The 14,345-nt window shown below is 37.8% G+C and overlaps 1 protein-coding gene across 2 annotated transcripts in view; it reads right to left on the bottom strand.

Moving 5' to 3' along the window:
• LOC126425002 (sortilin-related receptor-like) overlaps positions 1-14,345 on the bottom strand; it is a 219,676-nt gene that overhangs the window by 65,406 nt on the left and 139,925 nt on the right. For both annotated transcript variants that reach the window (XM_050087901.1, XM_050087900.1), the window contains exons 25-26: positions 13,704-13,944; positions 5,225-5,323 (exon numbers count right to left, since the gene is read on the bottom strand). In XM_050087901.1, coding sequence (XP_049943858.1) covers positions 5,225-5,323; positions 13,704-13,944 — 340 coding nt within the window. The remainder of the gene's footprint in view (positions 1-5,224; positions 5,324-13,703; positions 13,945-14,345) is intronic.

Raw genomic sequence — 14,345 nt, 5'->3', positions numbered from 1 at the left:
TAACCAGAAATTTGCTATTTTATCATTTCCAGGGGCTTTCCAATTGTGAGTAGAATTAATTGCTTGGGTGACTTCATGTTGCAAAATTGTCACTTCAGGCATTTGTGGTATCATCTTGTATGTGTCTGTTCCTGCTTGTATCCACCGTGCATGCCTGTTATGTTGTACCGGGTTTGACCATATGTTGCTCCAGAAGTGTTCCATGTCTGTTATGTTTGGTGGATTGTTTATTTCAATGTGTGTGTTATCTATTGTCTGGTAAAATTTCTTTTGGTTTGTGTTGAATGTTTGGTTTTGTTTCCTTCTATTTTCACTTTTTTTGTATCTTCTGAGTCGTTTGGCGAATGCTTGTAATTTCTGCTTCTTTTCGTCTAATTGCTCTGTCGCTTCTTGTTGTGAGATTTTACCTAACCTTTTTCGTTTTTTTTCCGAGATTTCATTTCTTATAAATTGTGTTAGCTGTCCGATGTCTTTTCTCAGTTTTTCTATTTTGATCTGTAGCCTGTGTTGCCATGCTGGTTTTGTGGGTTTCTTCTGTGTGTTGGTTGGTTCTGATCTCTGCCTAGTGTGTATATTTAGTGTAGTGAGTGCTCCTATATATACCAGTAGTTGTAACTCTTCCATAGTTGTGTTTTCATTTATTTTGTTGTGTATGATTGTGTTGATAGTTTTTATTGTTGTTTCGACTTGTGGGTTATTTGGTGGTCTATGCAAGAATGGTCTAATGTCTGTATTTGTGTCTTTGTATTCTATATATGTTAGCTGAAATTTTTCTTCTATATCTAATATCTGTGTCACTGTGTTCTATTTGTGCTTGTTCTGGTGGCTGCCTTAAGATTTCGTTTTCCTCTGATTATTATTATTATTATTGTTATTTCTTTACTTTCTCAGACGTTAAGTCTGGTTAAAAATGGGACGTGACGCGGACCTTGATCAAGCGTCACTTCCTTTTAACTGTACGGTATATGTTATATTGCATTTAGGAACTTTCGGGTAATTGAACATGTATCAATAATTACGGATTTCTGTAATTGTATATATAAGTTTGGATGTAGCTGTATTGTATTGATGTAATGGTGGATATTGTGTGGTATGACTCCTGTAGTTGATAGTATGATTGGTATGATGTCAACTTTATTCTGATGCCACATGTCCTTGACTTCCTCAGCCAGTTGGATGTATTTTTCAATTTTTTCTCCTGTTTTCTTTTGTATATTTGTTGTATTGGGTATGGATATTTCGATTAGTTGTGTTAATTTCTTCTTTTTATTGGTGAGTATGATGTCAGGTTTGTTATGTGGTGTTGTTTTATCTGTTATAATGGTTCTGTTCCAGTATAATTTGTATTCATCACTCTCCAGTACATTTTGTGGTGCATACTTGTATGTGGGAACATGTTGTTTTATTAGTTCATGTTGTATGGCAAGTTGTTGATGTATTATTTTTGCTACATTGTCATGTCTTCTGGGGTATTCTGTATTTGCTAGTATTGTACATCCGCTTGTTATGTGATCTACTGTTTCTATTTGTTGTTTGCAAAGTCTGCATTTATCTGTTGTGGTATTGGGATCTTTAATAATATGCTTGCTGTAATATCTGGTGTTTATTGTTTGATCCTGTATTGCAATCATGAATCCTTCCGTCTCACTGTATATATTGCCTTTTCTTAGCCATGTGTTGGATGCGTCTTGATCGATGTGTGGCTGTGTTAGATGATACGGGTGCTTGCCATGTAGTGTTTTCTTTTTCCAATTTACTTTCTTCGTATCTGCTGATGTTACATGATCTAAAGGGTTGTAAAGGTGGTTATGAAATTGCAGTGGTGTAGCCGATGTATTTATATGAGTGATTGCTTTGTGTATTTTGCTAGTTTCTGCTCGTTCTAGAAAGAATTTTCTTAAATTGTCTACCTGTCCATAATGTAGGTTTTTTATGTCGATGAATCCCCGTCCTCCTTCCTTTCTGCTTAATGTGAATCTTTCTGTTGCTGAATGTATGTGATGTATTCTATATTTGTGGCATTGTGAACGTGTAAGTGTATTGAGTGCTCCTAGGTCTGTGTTACTCCATTTCACTACTCCAAATGAGTAGCTCAATATTGGTATAGCATAAGTATTTATAGCTTTTGTCTTGTTTCTTGCTGTCAATTCTGTTTTCAGTATTTTTGTTAGTCTTTGTCTATATTTTTCTTTTAGTTCTTCTTTAATATTTGTATTATCTATTCCTATTTTTTGTCTGTATCCTAGATATTTATAGGCATCTGTTTTTTCCATCGCTTCTATGGAGTCACTGTGGTTATTCAATATGTAATCTTCTTGTTTAGTGTGTTTTCCCTTGACTATGCTATTTTTCTTACATTTGTCTGTTCCAAAAGCCATATTTATATCATTGCTGAATACTTCTGTTATCTTTAGTAATTGGTTGAGTTGTTGATTGGTTGCTGCCAGTAGTTTTAGATCATCCATATATAGCAAATGTGTGATTTTGTGTGGGTATGTTCCAGTAATTTTATATCCATAATTTGTATTATTTAGCATGTTGGATAGTGGGTTCAGAGCAAGACAGAACCAGAAAGGACTTAATGAGTCTCCTTGGTATATTCCACGCTTAATCTGTATTGGCTGTGATGTGATGTTATCTGAATTTGTTTGAATATTAAGTGTGGTTTTCCTGTTTTTCATTACTATGTTTAGAAACTGTATCAATTTAGGATCTACTTTGTATATTTCCAATATCTGTAGTAACCATGAGTGGGGTACACTATCAAAGGCTTTTTGGTAATCAATGTATGCGTAGTGTAGCGACCTTTGTTTAGTTTTAGCTTGATATGTCACCTCTGTATCTATTATCAGTTGCTCTTTACATCCTCGTGCTCCTTTGCAGCAGCCTTTTTGTTCTTCATTTATAATTTTGTTCTGTGTTGTATGTGTCATTAATTTCTGTTTAATGACTGAAGTTAATATTTTGTAGATTGTTGGTAGGCACGTTATGGGGCGATATTTTGCTGGGTTTGCTTTGTCTGCTTGATCTTTAGGTTTCAGATAAGTTATTCCTTGTGTAAGTGTATCAGGGGCTGTGTATGGGTCTGCAATGTAACTGTTAAATAATTTAGTTAGATGTGAATGTGTTGAGGTGAACTACTTTAGCCAGAAATTTGGTATTTTATCTTTTCCAGGGGCTTTCCAATTGTGCGTAGAATTAATTGCTAACCGACTCACGGTTGTGAACTCTGCAAGATCCATGTACTAATTTATATTTACGTGACAAACCCTATTTCTAGCGCTATATTTTAATTTTGACAAATGGATCTATACTGACATTTGTAAAAACGGCGGTGGTATATTAGTCCTTACTAATATAAAATTGCCACCTTCAGGAGAAGACAAATTTAAATTTGTTGAAACCTAGGTAAAGAATTCTTTATCCATTGCAACTAATCGGCTGTTTATAATTTTATTACATGGAACCGTTGCTGTTGTGCAGCTATGTTTAAAATACAACAATGTGTTTTAAAATTTTGACCACACTTATAAACCTTTCCTGAAACAATGTAGAACTGATTCAAAAATGGAAATTTTCCTGATTACAGAAATTTTTTGGTTTTACCTAATACAAAATAACTCTGAAATTATTTTAACTGAAAGGATTCCTTTGTTCATGCAAAAAATGAAATAAGGAATACTGTTTTAAATTTCGCTACAAAAAAGTAAGATCTGAACGATATTAAAAGAATATGGAAATGTATATTCATTATATTAGGCTGTTAGCCGAAATTATGTTAGCATGAATTGTGTAGAATAAGTGTAATTAAATAGTTTTTGAAGTATTGGTGTAAATACACTCACACTTTTAAAGCTCGAGCATGGGTTGCACAGTACAGTAAGTATCAGCAAGTAATGTGCTGAAATAACTATCACATGACATGGTGAATAGCACTTGCCACACAGTGGACTGAAACTTGGTAAAATGCCTTTGTGATATTTCTGTCCATAATTCTACTTAAGAATCACATGGCAGCAAATTAAAATTTCTGTATTAACTACAACTATTTCAATGTGTTAGCTTTTGGACCATTGTACTGATCATATATTATTTCCCCATATCAGCATCCCTTTTTCTCACCACATACTAATCATACAGGGATGGATGACGTACTGTTAGAAAGGTTCTTTAGCCAATTTCTAACATTGGGTGCCAGTTTTACACTAGAACTTAATGTTTGTGAAAAATTTTAACATAAAAGAGACTTAACTGTCATAGGTAAAAGGGCATCATGGATATCCAGCTTCATACCTATACTGTACGAAGGTAACTTATTAATCATGAATGAGAAACTTCCTTTTCATATTACCTTCTAACAAATACTATTTTATAAACTGGATAATTTGTGTTTGTAACAGATAATAACAATGACAACTATAGTAGTCCATTATCTCTACCCATTGGACAAGCTGACTTTCCTACATGACTATACTTTCCAAAACAACAAATAGTTTTCATTGTTACCTTGAACTGTGATTTACTTATTGCTACTATGGCCTAACGTGCTTGTCTAAAGCACAAACTGTAATTAAAACCTCAAAATACAGTGAGTTATTGTGGTCTTCATTATGTAAGTAAGAAGTGAAAACTATGTTCTAACCTATACATTTCACATTTATCTACTACTTTGTATTTATGTTCATATTTATCATTACGCTCATCTTCAATGACAAGAAACTGTAATTATTATGGTTCAAAGTTATAAATTACTTGCAATACAGTTACATCATTACTTACACTGCAAAAGTTTTGCAGAGGTACCCAAGTTATCAAATAAATAGCAGTAAAATACAAATTTTATTGAACACTGTGACTTTATTATTTGTGAGAATCCATATCACACCATGTGAAATTTATAGGAATAATGAAATTTCAGCATTAACTGGACACTGAACATTAGAACATTATTAAGTCAGAACATTACAGAGAGAGGTGAAATCTGCTGAGGAGGGCAATGTAATGAAAGTGAGGATGACGCAGAGGGATGATGACACAATAGGCAAAGTATTGGAAAGCACGGGGGTGGTGAGGTGTTGCAAGGGGGGAGATTGCCAAGGGAAGTACAGGAAAGAGTTGCATGAGAACAGAGTCACTCCTATGGAATGAGTAATGTTTCAGAAGCAAGGTGGGAGGAACTGAAAAACTTTACACTTCAATGAGGTAACAGTAACTTTACACTCACCTAAAGTCTTGGCCTCCACAACATTGTCTGGACCGACAAAGCTCTTACGGTATGCAGACACAATAAATAAGTATCTGACTCCTGGAGATAGTTTGTCAACTGCAAAGAAAAGGAGGAGTAAGTAGCATATTGTCAAACTTGTTTCTTATACACTTAGTAGATAGCATGACAAAACGACTGCTGTTAAATGTTGTTGAACCCATCACCTTAACACAATCACTGGCACCACCTGAGCAAATAAAATTCGCATGATTTTTTTTTTTTTTTTCCTCTCCCTTCAGGAGAACAACTTGTTATCTCAATGTTTATCAGAGGGCTGTGAACAGTAAGAGTTACAGCTTAACCTCATTTAAATAGGCCCTACCTAAATGTTCAGTTTGTTTGGTTCCTAAATGTTCAGTATGTTTGATTACCAGACCAAAAGCAGCTATAACATTAATTGTAATCTTTAACCAATGCTACAAAGTAATAGCAGTACTAGCAGAACTATAAAAATGACATTTTAAAGTAGTACAGTAGCAAACATGTTAAAATGTTGGCATTTTTACTTTGCAAGTGTTTGTATAATAAGTTTGGTTTTGCAAAATTCTAAAAGCTCATTCATAAAAACTAAACAATATTTCCTTATAATGTTACTCCAAAATGAAATCAGTAATGATGTATAACGAGTTTTTCAGTTGCTTCTACACATTTTGCCAAGGCAAACATATCAAATTTAAACTGAACAGATCTTGGAAAACCTGTCTCTTCAGACATCTAAACCAGTAATCAGAATGGTAGTAATATTACTGAATCTGGGTTCTTTTTATCATAGTATATTGCTACAGCTACCTCCATGTGCACTGTGTCTTCTGATCCACATCTTTAAGTGGTGGTTCCTTCCTTCAAGTATCTATACACCTTATCCTTTTCATACCTATCCCTTTCTCATACCAAAACTTCAATGCAACTGTGTCAAGCAATCTTTTCCTCACCTTGTCAGACATGCTCTCTTTAAATATCCTTCTGCTATCATAAATATAAAATAATTAAACAGGTTGGTAATTAATGCCATGCATGCCAATCTTTTTTTAAACTCTCAGTTTATTTGGAAAAATCTGTTTCAAACACAAGTGGTCTCTGTGCGTCCACAGCGTTTGACATTAACCGAAGGACGAAAAATTAGCTCTGTCTCTCCATTTATTTTAAGACAGCTCAAAATGAGATACCAGCAGAGATAAAATTGCTCAAGTGAGCGTAAAAGAAACATCAAGTCTATTTGGACAAACACTTTATTTCCACAACACATTTTGAAGGACAACCTATATAATCAGGTACATTCATGTGGATTAATATGACATGTCTATGCTGTGTTATGATTTGGGAGTGACCTTTGGCACTGTCTAGTAGAGAAAAACAAAATACTATTTTAAAAATGGATCACTGTTTGTGGAGTTCTCTGACTGAAGAATGAAAAAAATGTCACTGTGAAAGTAATATAAGTAAAATAACTAAAATAAAATACCTCCTGTGGTCACATACACCCTTCTCTGATGTGATATATGGCATATACCAGAATACTTTGTAAACACTGAGGCAACAAAGACAATGCAGTGAAACAAATTATTGTTAAGGACAACAGCAAGACAAAAACATTATTTCAGAGCAAGTCTTAAAACTCTGTTTAGATCTTTGGTTACAGAGATTAAAAGTTTTAAAATGATCAAAGCTTTGGTTATGCCAGAGCTGTGGATGTTAATATTACATCTGTTACTTGGTCCAGTCACATTAGTATGTTTAATGTCAATGTTCAGTGCCCACTCACTAGTGGTGACAGGTGGCCTTTTCAGATGAATCCTGTTTTATGCTCCAATGGACAATTGGCCATTGGCACGTGTCACCCTGCAACACCGTCAGAAGGGTCCAGGCTGCAAGAGGGAGCGTTATGGTGTGGCAAATGTTTTTGTGGCATTCCCTCGACGATTTCATCATTCTGGAAGGCACAATGGATCAGCGTAAGGATCCATTTTTTGCTGGAGCCATATCCCCTCCCACAAACAGGTTATTTTTCCTCAGCATGACAGCACCTACCAATAGGGCAATGCAATGTGTCACACGGTTCTCAGCGTACAAGTGTGCTTTGAAGTGCCCCAACATTAATTTACTGTACTCCCCGGGCCACCAAACTCCCCACATTAAAAACCAATGCAGAATTTGTGGGACCTCCCCGACTGGGCTTTTGGCATCATGGATCCTCAAATGAGAAATGTAGTGCAGCTGGACACGGTATTTGAGTCAGCATGGCTCCACATCCCTGTCAATACCTTCCAGATCCTCATTCACACACTTCCTGCACATCTCGTGCTGCAAAAGGTGATTATTCAGGCATTTGACAGGTGGTCACATTAATGTGACTGAACAGTGTATAACTGAGAGTAGGCTGAAGCAACACAGTTATTAGGATTTAAAGTGATATATACATATACCCTTACTTTTATGCTTAAATTTTTGTTCATCCTTCAATCAACAACCTTCCACAAAAGTACAAACCACATTTGGAAACAGTGTTTTCTTTTTCTCTACCAGGCAGTGCCACAGTTCACTTCAAAGTCATATTACAACATACACACTTCGTGATCAAAAGTACCCAGACACCTCACTGAATATGACTTACAAGTTCGTAGTGCCCTCCATCGTTAATGCTGGAATTCAACATGGTGTTGGCCCACCCTCAGCCTTAATGACAGCTTCCGCTCTCGCAGGCATACGTTCAATCAGGTGCTGGAAGGTTTCTTGGGACATGGCAGCCCATTCTTCATAGAGTGCTGCACTGTAGAGAAGTACTGATGTCGGTCGGTGAGGTCTGGCCAAAGATGGCGTTCCAAAACGTTGCAATGGTGTTCTATAGGATTCAGGTCAGGGCTCTGTGCAGGCCAGTCCATTACAGAGATCTTATTGTCGTGTTACCATTCCATCACAGGCCGTGCAATATCAACAGGTGCTTGATCTTGTTGAAAGGTGCAATTGCCATCACCAAATTGCTCTTCAGCAGTGGGAAGCAAGAAGGTGTTTAAAAACATCAATGGAGGCCTGTTCTGTGGTAGTGCCATGCAAAACAACAAGGGATGCAAGTCCCCTCCATGAAAAACATAAACAACCACAGCATAACACCACCACCTCCAAATTTTACTGCTGGCACTACACACCTTGGCAGATGATGTTCACCAGGCATTCACCATACCCAAACCCGCCATCGGATTGCCACATTGTGTACCGTGATTTGTCATTCCACACGTTTTTCCACTGTTCAATGGTCTAATGTTTACGCTCCTTACACCAAGCGAGTTGTCGTTTGGCATTTACCGGCACGATACGTGGCTTATTATCAGTCGCTCTAACATGAAATGCAAGTTTCCTTACCTCATGCCTAACTTTCATAGTACTTGCAGTGGATCCCGATGCAGTTTGGAATTCCTGTGCGATGGCCTGGATAGATGTCTGCCTATTACACATTATGACCCTCTTCAACTGTCGGCGGTCTCTGTCAGTCAACAGACGAGGTCAGCCTGTACGCTTTCGTGCTGTACATGTCCCTTCGTGTTTCCACTTCACCATCAGATTGGAAACAGTGAACCTATGGATGTTTAAGTGTGTGGAAATCTTGCATACAGACGTATGACACCCAATCATCTGACCGTGTTTGAAGTCCGCGAGTTCCACGGTGTATCCCATTCTGCTCTCTCACAATGTCTAATTACTACTGAGGCCACCGATGTGGAGTACCTGACAGCAGGTGGCAGCACAATGCACCTAATATTTCACATAGTGTACATGCAGTATTAATCGATGCAAATTCATCTGGCAAAGGTTTAATCCTTCAGAAGGCATTGTGAAAATAAACACACAGTGATTAATAACAGTAAACAACTTGTTTGGTTTGATGGAAAGTGTTGCATTGCAGCCAGGGGATGTGTGATATATTAGATTTCCCTCCCAGGAAATGATTAATTTTTCCATTTTACATTTTTTTCCATTTTTTTTCTTTCTTTATAACACCACTAGGAATTAAGACCTCTACAACAACTTTTTGGTCCTTGCGTCTGTGAGCCCATCTCCACAAGCAGAACAGCTGCCAGAACTAGCCAAGTCAGGCCAACTAGTTTTGGGCTACTATTGAGAAATCTGTGTATCTGACACAGCAACTGTGTGACAGCAAAGCTGCGCAACAGAAAAGTTTTATATCTAAACAAAAACACTTAAAACCCATTGACTGACAGCATTACAATTATCAGGTGACAGCCACAGGTATGTGGCCACGCAATGTCTCACACGTACACTCGACTAATCGAGATGCTGCAATTGTTCAAAAGAATTTTAACAAATGAAATAGAAGGCAACATTATTCGCTCTCAAAATGGTGGATATCAGCATAAATCTATTTACTAATATTGTAGTAGGAAACAACCTATGTGACGAATTTCAGTTTCTCACCAGAAAGTGTTACAATTGATTTATCATGATCTTCAAAGTGTTTCATTAATTATATTCATAATAGCAATTAAAATGAATTCACATATTTCATTTCGTTTCCAGTCTTTCCTCCAGTAGGACACAGCACATCCATGACAAGTCATTGCAGGTACACTGCATGTGTTACAGTAACACCTTAACATGTTGATTTTTTTTACATTCCAAAAAATATTTTCTTTTATTAATGAGAAAAGTTCTTTAATGAATGAAATTACACAAAGACACATGAAGAAGACTTTCAAAGCTCAAAATAATGAGATACAAATTTCTGAAGATCACCATTAAAAAAATCCCAAGTATACTCGTACACTGGATTCTGACTACACTATCCTGAAATTTATGTTATTTTTTAGTTTCTGTGTAGCTCATAAATCAAACGAAGTATTTCACAGTAGTCTCCTGTGAACGTAAGAAGTTGGAGGGGCTGGTTGGAACACAGTAGATGTATTTATCTTTAACCAATGGTGAGCGTTTGTCTGTGATCTGATTAACTGATGCCACTTTCGGTCTTGAATGAAGTAACACCACATTCTTCTCCATTCCTGAGCTGCTAAATTCAATGTTAAAAATGAGGACCACTATACCCTTCAGTTTTCGGAAGCACTGTCTAAACAATAATACCGTTATACTATACTATGCTGCATTGCTGGACCACAAATTTCACGATTTATAATTCCAGACTACAATACTGTACAACACTACACTACTCTACTTGGTATCAGAACCAAGGTATTAGTCTGAATAATTTGGCCCCAGCACACTGAGGTATAACTCGAGATTCCCAGGGGCTGCACTGCTGTGTTAACCAAGGTGTAGAGATGCTTGGGGATGGCTGCCAGTGTCTCAGGAAAATTTTCCTGGGCCTCCCCAAGGCTCACTTCCTCACTGCTTCCAGAATGTAGTTGTAGGTGGTGGTCTGCCATTATGTGTCTAAATGTATGACATAAGGCCTCTTCTTCGTTCTCTCTCAACCGTGTAGGCTTGCAGTTTATAAACTGATATTTTAACTATCAGGGAATTCAGCTTGTGCCGTAGTTTCTCATTGCTTATTGTTTTATAGATCGTTTTATTGCTGAAGATGTTCATGTCCCATTCTGTAATAGCTTGTCTAATGACCCACTCCCTGACAAAGTGATACGTGGTGCCAATCACTCCACAATCACTAGCATCTGTGTGTCATTTGTCATATTTTCAGTAAGCAGCTGGGATATGAACCGTACTGTATAGCTCCCTTGGTCATAAGGAGGTATGATATTCCGGATCTCTCTTTTATGATAGGAAGGAATTACTAAGTTCTCCTCCCTGTTTCTGCCCTGGGTTCTTGCCACTGTCTAGGAATGCTTGCCTTTATTTCTTTATCTGACATGGCTATTGTGCCCATTATCACATTTATCTTATCATACTTGACCTTTTTGAGCCAATACTGTGCATCTATCTTTCTTACAGCTACAACAGTAAAAGACAGAGGCTGAAAGTGCATGTTTTGTACTGGAGCTTCCAAAACTGCACACAGTAAAGGTGACATATAGTGGCAACGCCCTCAACCAAAACATGACAGCCAGGGTTTCTGTCAAAATGATACAAATGAGGTTACTAAGATTTTACATTAAGGAATTAAAACTGTTCATTCACTTTATGAAACTTTCTAGATATTTCTTCAGATTAAAATGTAACGTGTGGTGTTTTTTGTCTAATAATCAGTCATTGAATGGCATGTACACAGTGCGTTCTTATCCTCATCTTTGTTTTATGTTCCACATAAACCAAAACACAGGTTGTTAATTACTTGGAAGGACACAGCACGAGTAAGGACACACACAAAGGCTTGTTAGAAAATCTCTACTGCAATCAACTAAGCGCACCTCTCTGATTAAACACTTGTGTCAAGCTGAACTTGTGAGACTCAGATTTCTGCTTAACAGTTTAATTGACAGAACATTCAAGTTAATGTGTCTGGCATTATATGACGACAGTTAATTCCCATGAACATTGAAGGTTCTCTGAGCACTTGTTACGTTTACTCTATACAAAAATCAACAATTACCACCAGTCTTCTTCAGGAAAACAACTGACGCATGAAGTAGTGGCAGAATCACACAGAAGTAACTGATATAATATTGTCAACTGTGAGCGCAGATTATGATGAAATGTCATCTGCAGCATCTTTTGTTTCCATTGTGAAAAGGACAGATCCACTGTAAAGAGGAGATATTACTTGCAGACAGGCACAATGGTAAGACTGTTGCACACTGAGGTTTCAACCAAAGCTTTCTTCAGAAAAGAAAGGAAAACAAACAAATTCAAACATACAGGACACCTGAAGTGCATATGCCTACTACCTATAGCTGCTCTGATTAGACTGTAACTGTTGCATTGGACAAAAGCAGCAATGTAGAGTGGCGCAGGGAAGGAATAGCAAGGTGCGAGTTGGGATAGAGAAGAGAGTTGTTTGGTGGGGCGTTCAGAGACTAGAAAGTGGCAAGACAAAGCTGTGGGGGTGGAGGATGGAGGGCGAGGGATAGGAGGAGACAGAGGGGGAGGTCCATATTTTTGCATACTATATTATGTGTTAGTATAAATACTTGTTTGTGCTGTGGTGGTATTTGTTTGAGGTACTATGGGCTGCATGCAACAGTCGCAGTTTGCAAGCACATGTCTGTATGTCACAACAAGTGCTGTATGGAGATTCTAACACGGCACGATCACTTAGAAAGTGCCTTAGAGTACTCAATGTTAAGCTTCAAACAATGGAAAATCCTGGCTGCAGTATCAATAATATTTTGAAAAGAACAGATTGCTACTCACTGTAAAGATGACATGTTGAGTTGCTGACAGGCATAATGAAAAGACTGTAATGTATAAGTTCATGTAATAAAGATTCAAGGTTATATAATCCAGTGGACACTTATTTCCAGAATAAGCAAGGAAGCTTGTATGTAACGGTCATTTCATTGTGCCCATCTGAAACTCAGCATTTCATCTTTTCATAATAGTGTCAGTGTTGCGCTTTGTCAATGAAGATATTTTAGAACAATAAAATTATGAAGACTTGTGGAAAAATATCTGCAAATCAGTTCAGTGTAATCCTGAAATCCAAACTGGAAGCAAAATCTTATGTGATCATGTAATAAATGTTGGACCTGCTAGTCTAGTGGTGAAGTGCTTGCCTGGAAACCTAAGGGTTGCAGGATGTAATCCTTGTCAGACCATGGATTTTTCAATTTGTCTTTTAATCTAGCATTCACCGCTCAATGATTTGGAGGTTAACCAGAAATGGCACAGGATTCGGATTACACATCAAACTGTAGGTCCCCTCCTCCCAATTGGGTAACTGCAGTATTTTGGGGAAAAATAAGTCAATGAAGTGGTGACCAATCGGCAGATTTGCACTAGGCCATTGCACCACACAAAACAACAACAACAACAACAACAACTACTACTACTACTACTACTACTACTACTACTACTACTACTAGAGATTCATGATTATATAATCCTCTGGGCAATTATTTCCCAAATTAGGAAGAGTTTACTAACAAATAACATACTGAAGCTAAATATACTTCAAGATCGTTTCATGGTTCTACCATCCAGAGCCCCCTCAGTAGCAAAGTAAATTTTTTGTTGCAGTTTATTAATGTTGCTAAGATTCATCTACAATTGTTTTCACAAGCTCCCGGCCAATGTAACTAAATGCTACAGAAGGACAGCTGGCTCACTATTACGGAGACAAAGAAGCTGCAAATGATGTTCAACCATTGTTGGCAATGCAATATCTAATTTCAGTGGGCACCACTACTTCAGTTACATCTGAGAGGTTCTGTTACTTCTTCGACAGCCAGTTTCTTTTATGATAATGACAGTGGCAGATACTGTTGAAAGCTGGAATGTGCCCATATGTCTTCCTACCTAAATCCTAAATCGTAACGCCAACTTAACAGTAAATGAGAGAATCCCAGCAGAAACAGACCTGTGGCATTGGCCCGAGTAGTGTTCACTGCAGGGACAGCAGGGTATCTGGGAACGCGGGAGCGCGTCTTGATGATGTAGCCGTCAGCATTGGGAACGCGCTCCCATGCAACTGAAACTGCCGTCTCACTCACAGCACTGGCACGCAAGTCATTGACGGAGACAGAAACTGCCGATCCATCAAACTTGATTGTTGCCCCTACAGAATTGTTGCTTCGATGCTCACCATTCCTGGCAATAACCTGGAACATTTATAGAGGAGTGCTATAATCATTGTGTTAGCTACACAATGGATGTATGTAAGAACCACTATTAAGTAAATGTTGCTGTATGACTTTCAGTGCTGCTGTTTTACAAAACAAGTTTCTTAAAATTTATAATGAGCAAATGAATAAGTTGTGGCACTCATTAAATAAATACAAGAAATGTAAAGGTGAGGGGCAGCACAAATGGCTCTGAGCACTACGGGACATAACCTCTGAGGTCATCAGTCCCCTAGAACTTATAACTACTTAAACCTAACTAAACTAAGGACATCACACACACCCATGCCCGAGGCAGGATTCGAACCTGCGACCATAGCGGTCGCGCAGTTCCAGACTGTAGCGCCTAGAACCGCTCGGCCACTCCGGCCAGCAAGGGG

The sequence above is a fragment of the Schistocerca serialis genome, chromosome 10, assembly GCF_023864345.2.
Source record: "Schistocerca serialis cubense isolate TAMUIC-IGC-003099 chromosome 10, iqSchSeri2.2, whole genome shotgun sequence".
NCBI lineage: Eukaryota > Metazoa > Arthropoda > Insecta > Orthoptera > Acrididae > Schistocerca > Schistocerca serialis.
Note: the sequence above shows the minus strand (reverse complement) of the source record. Positions and strands in the feature narration are given on the sequence as shown.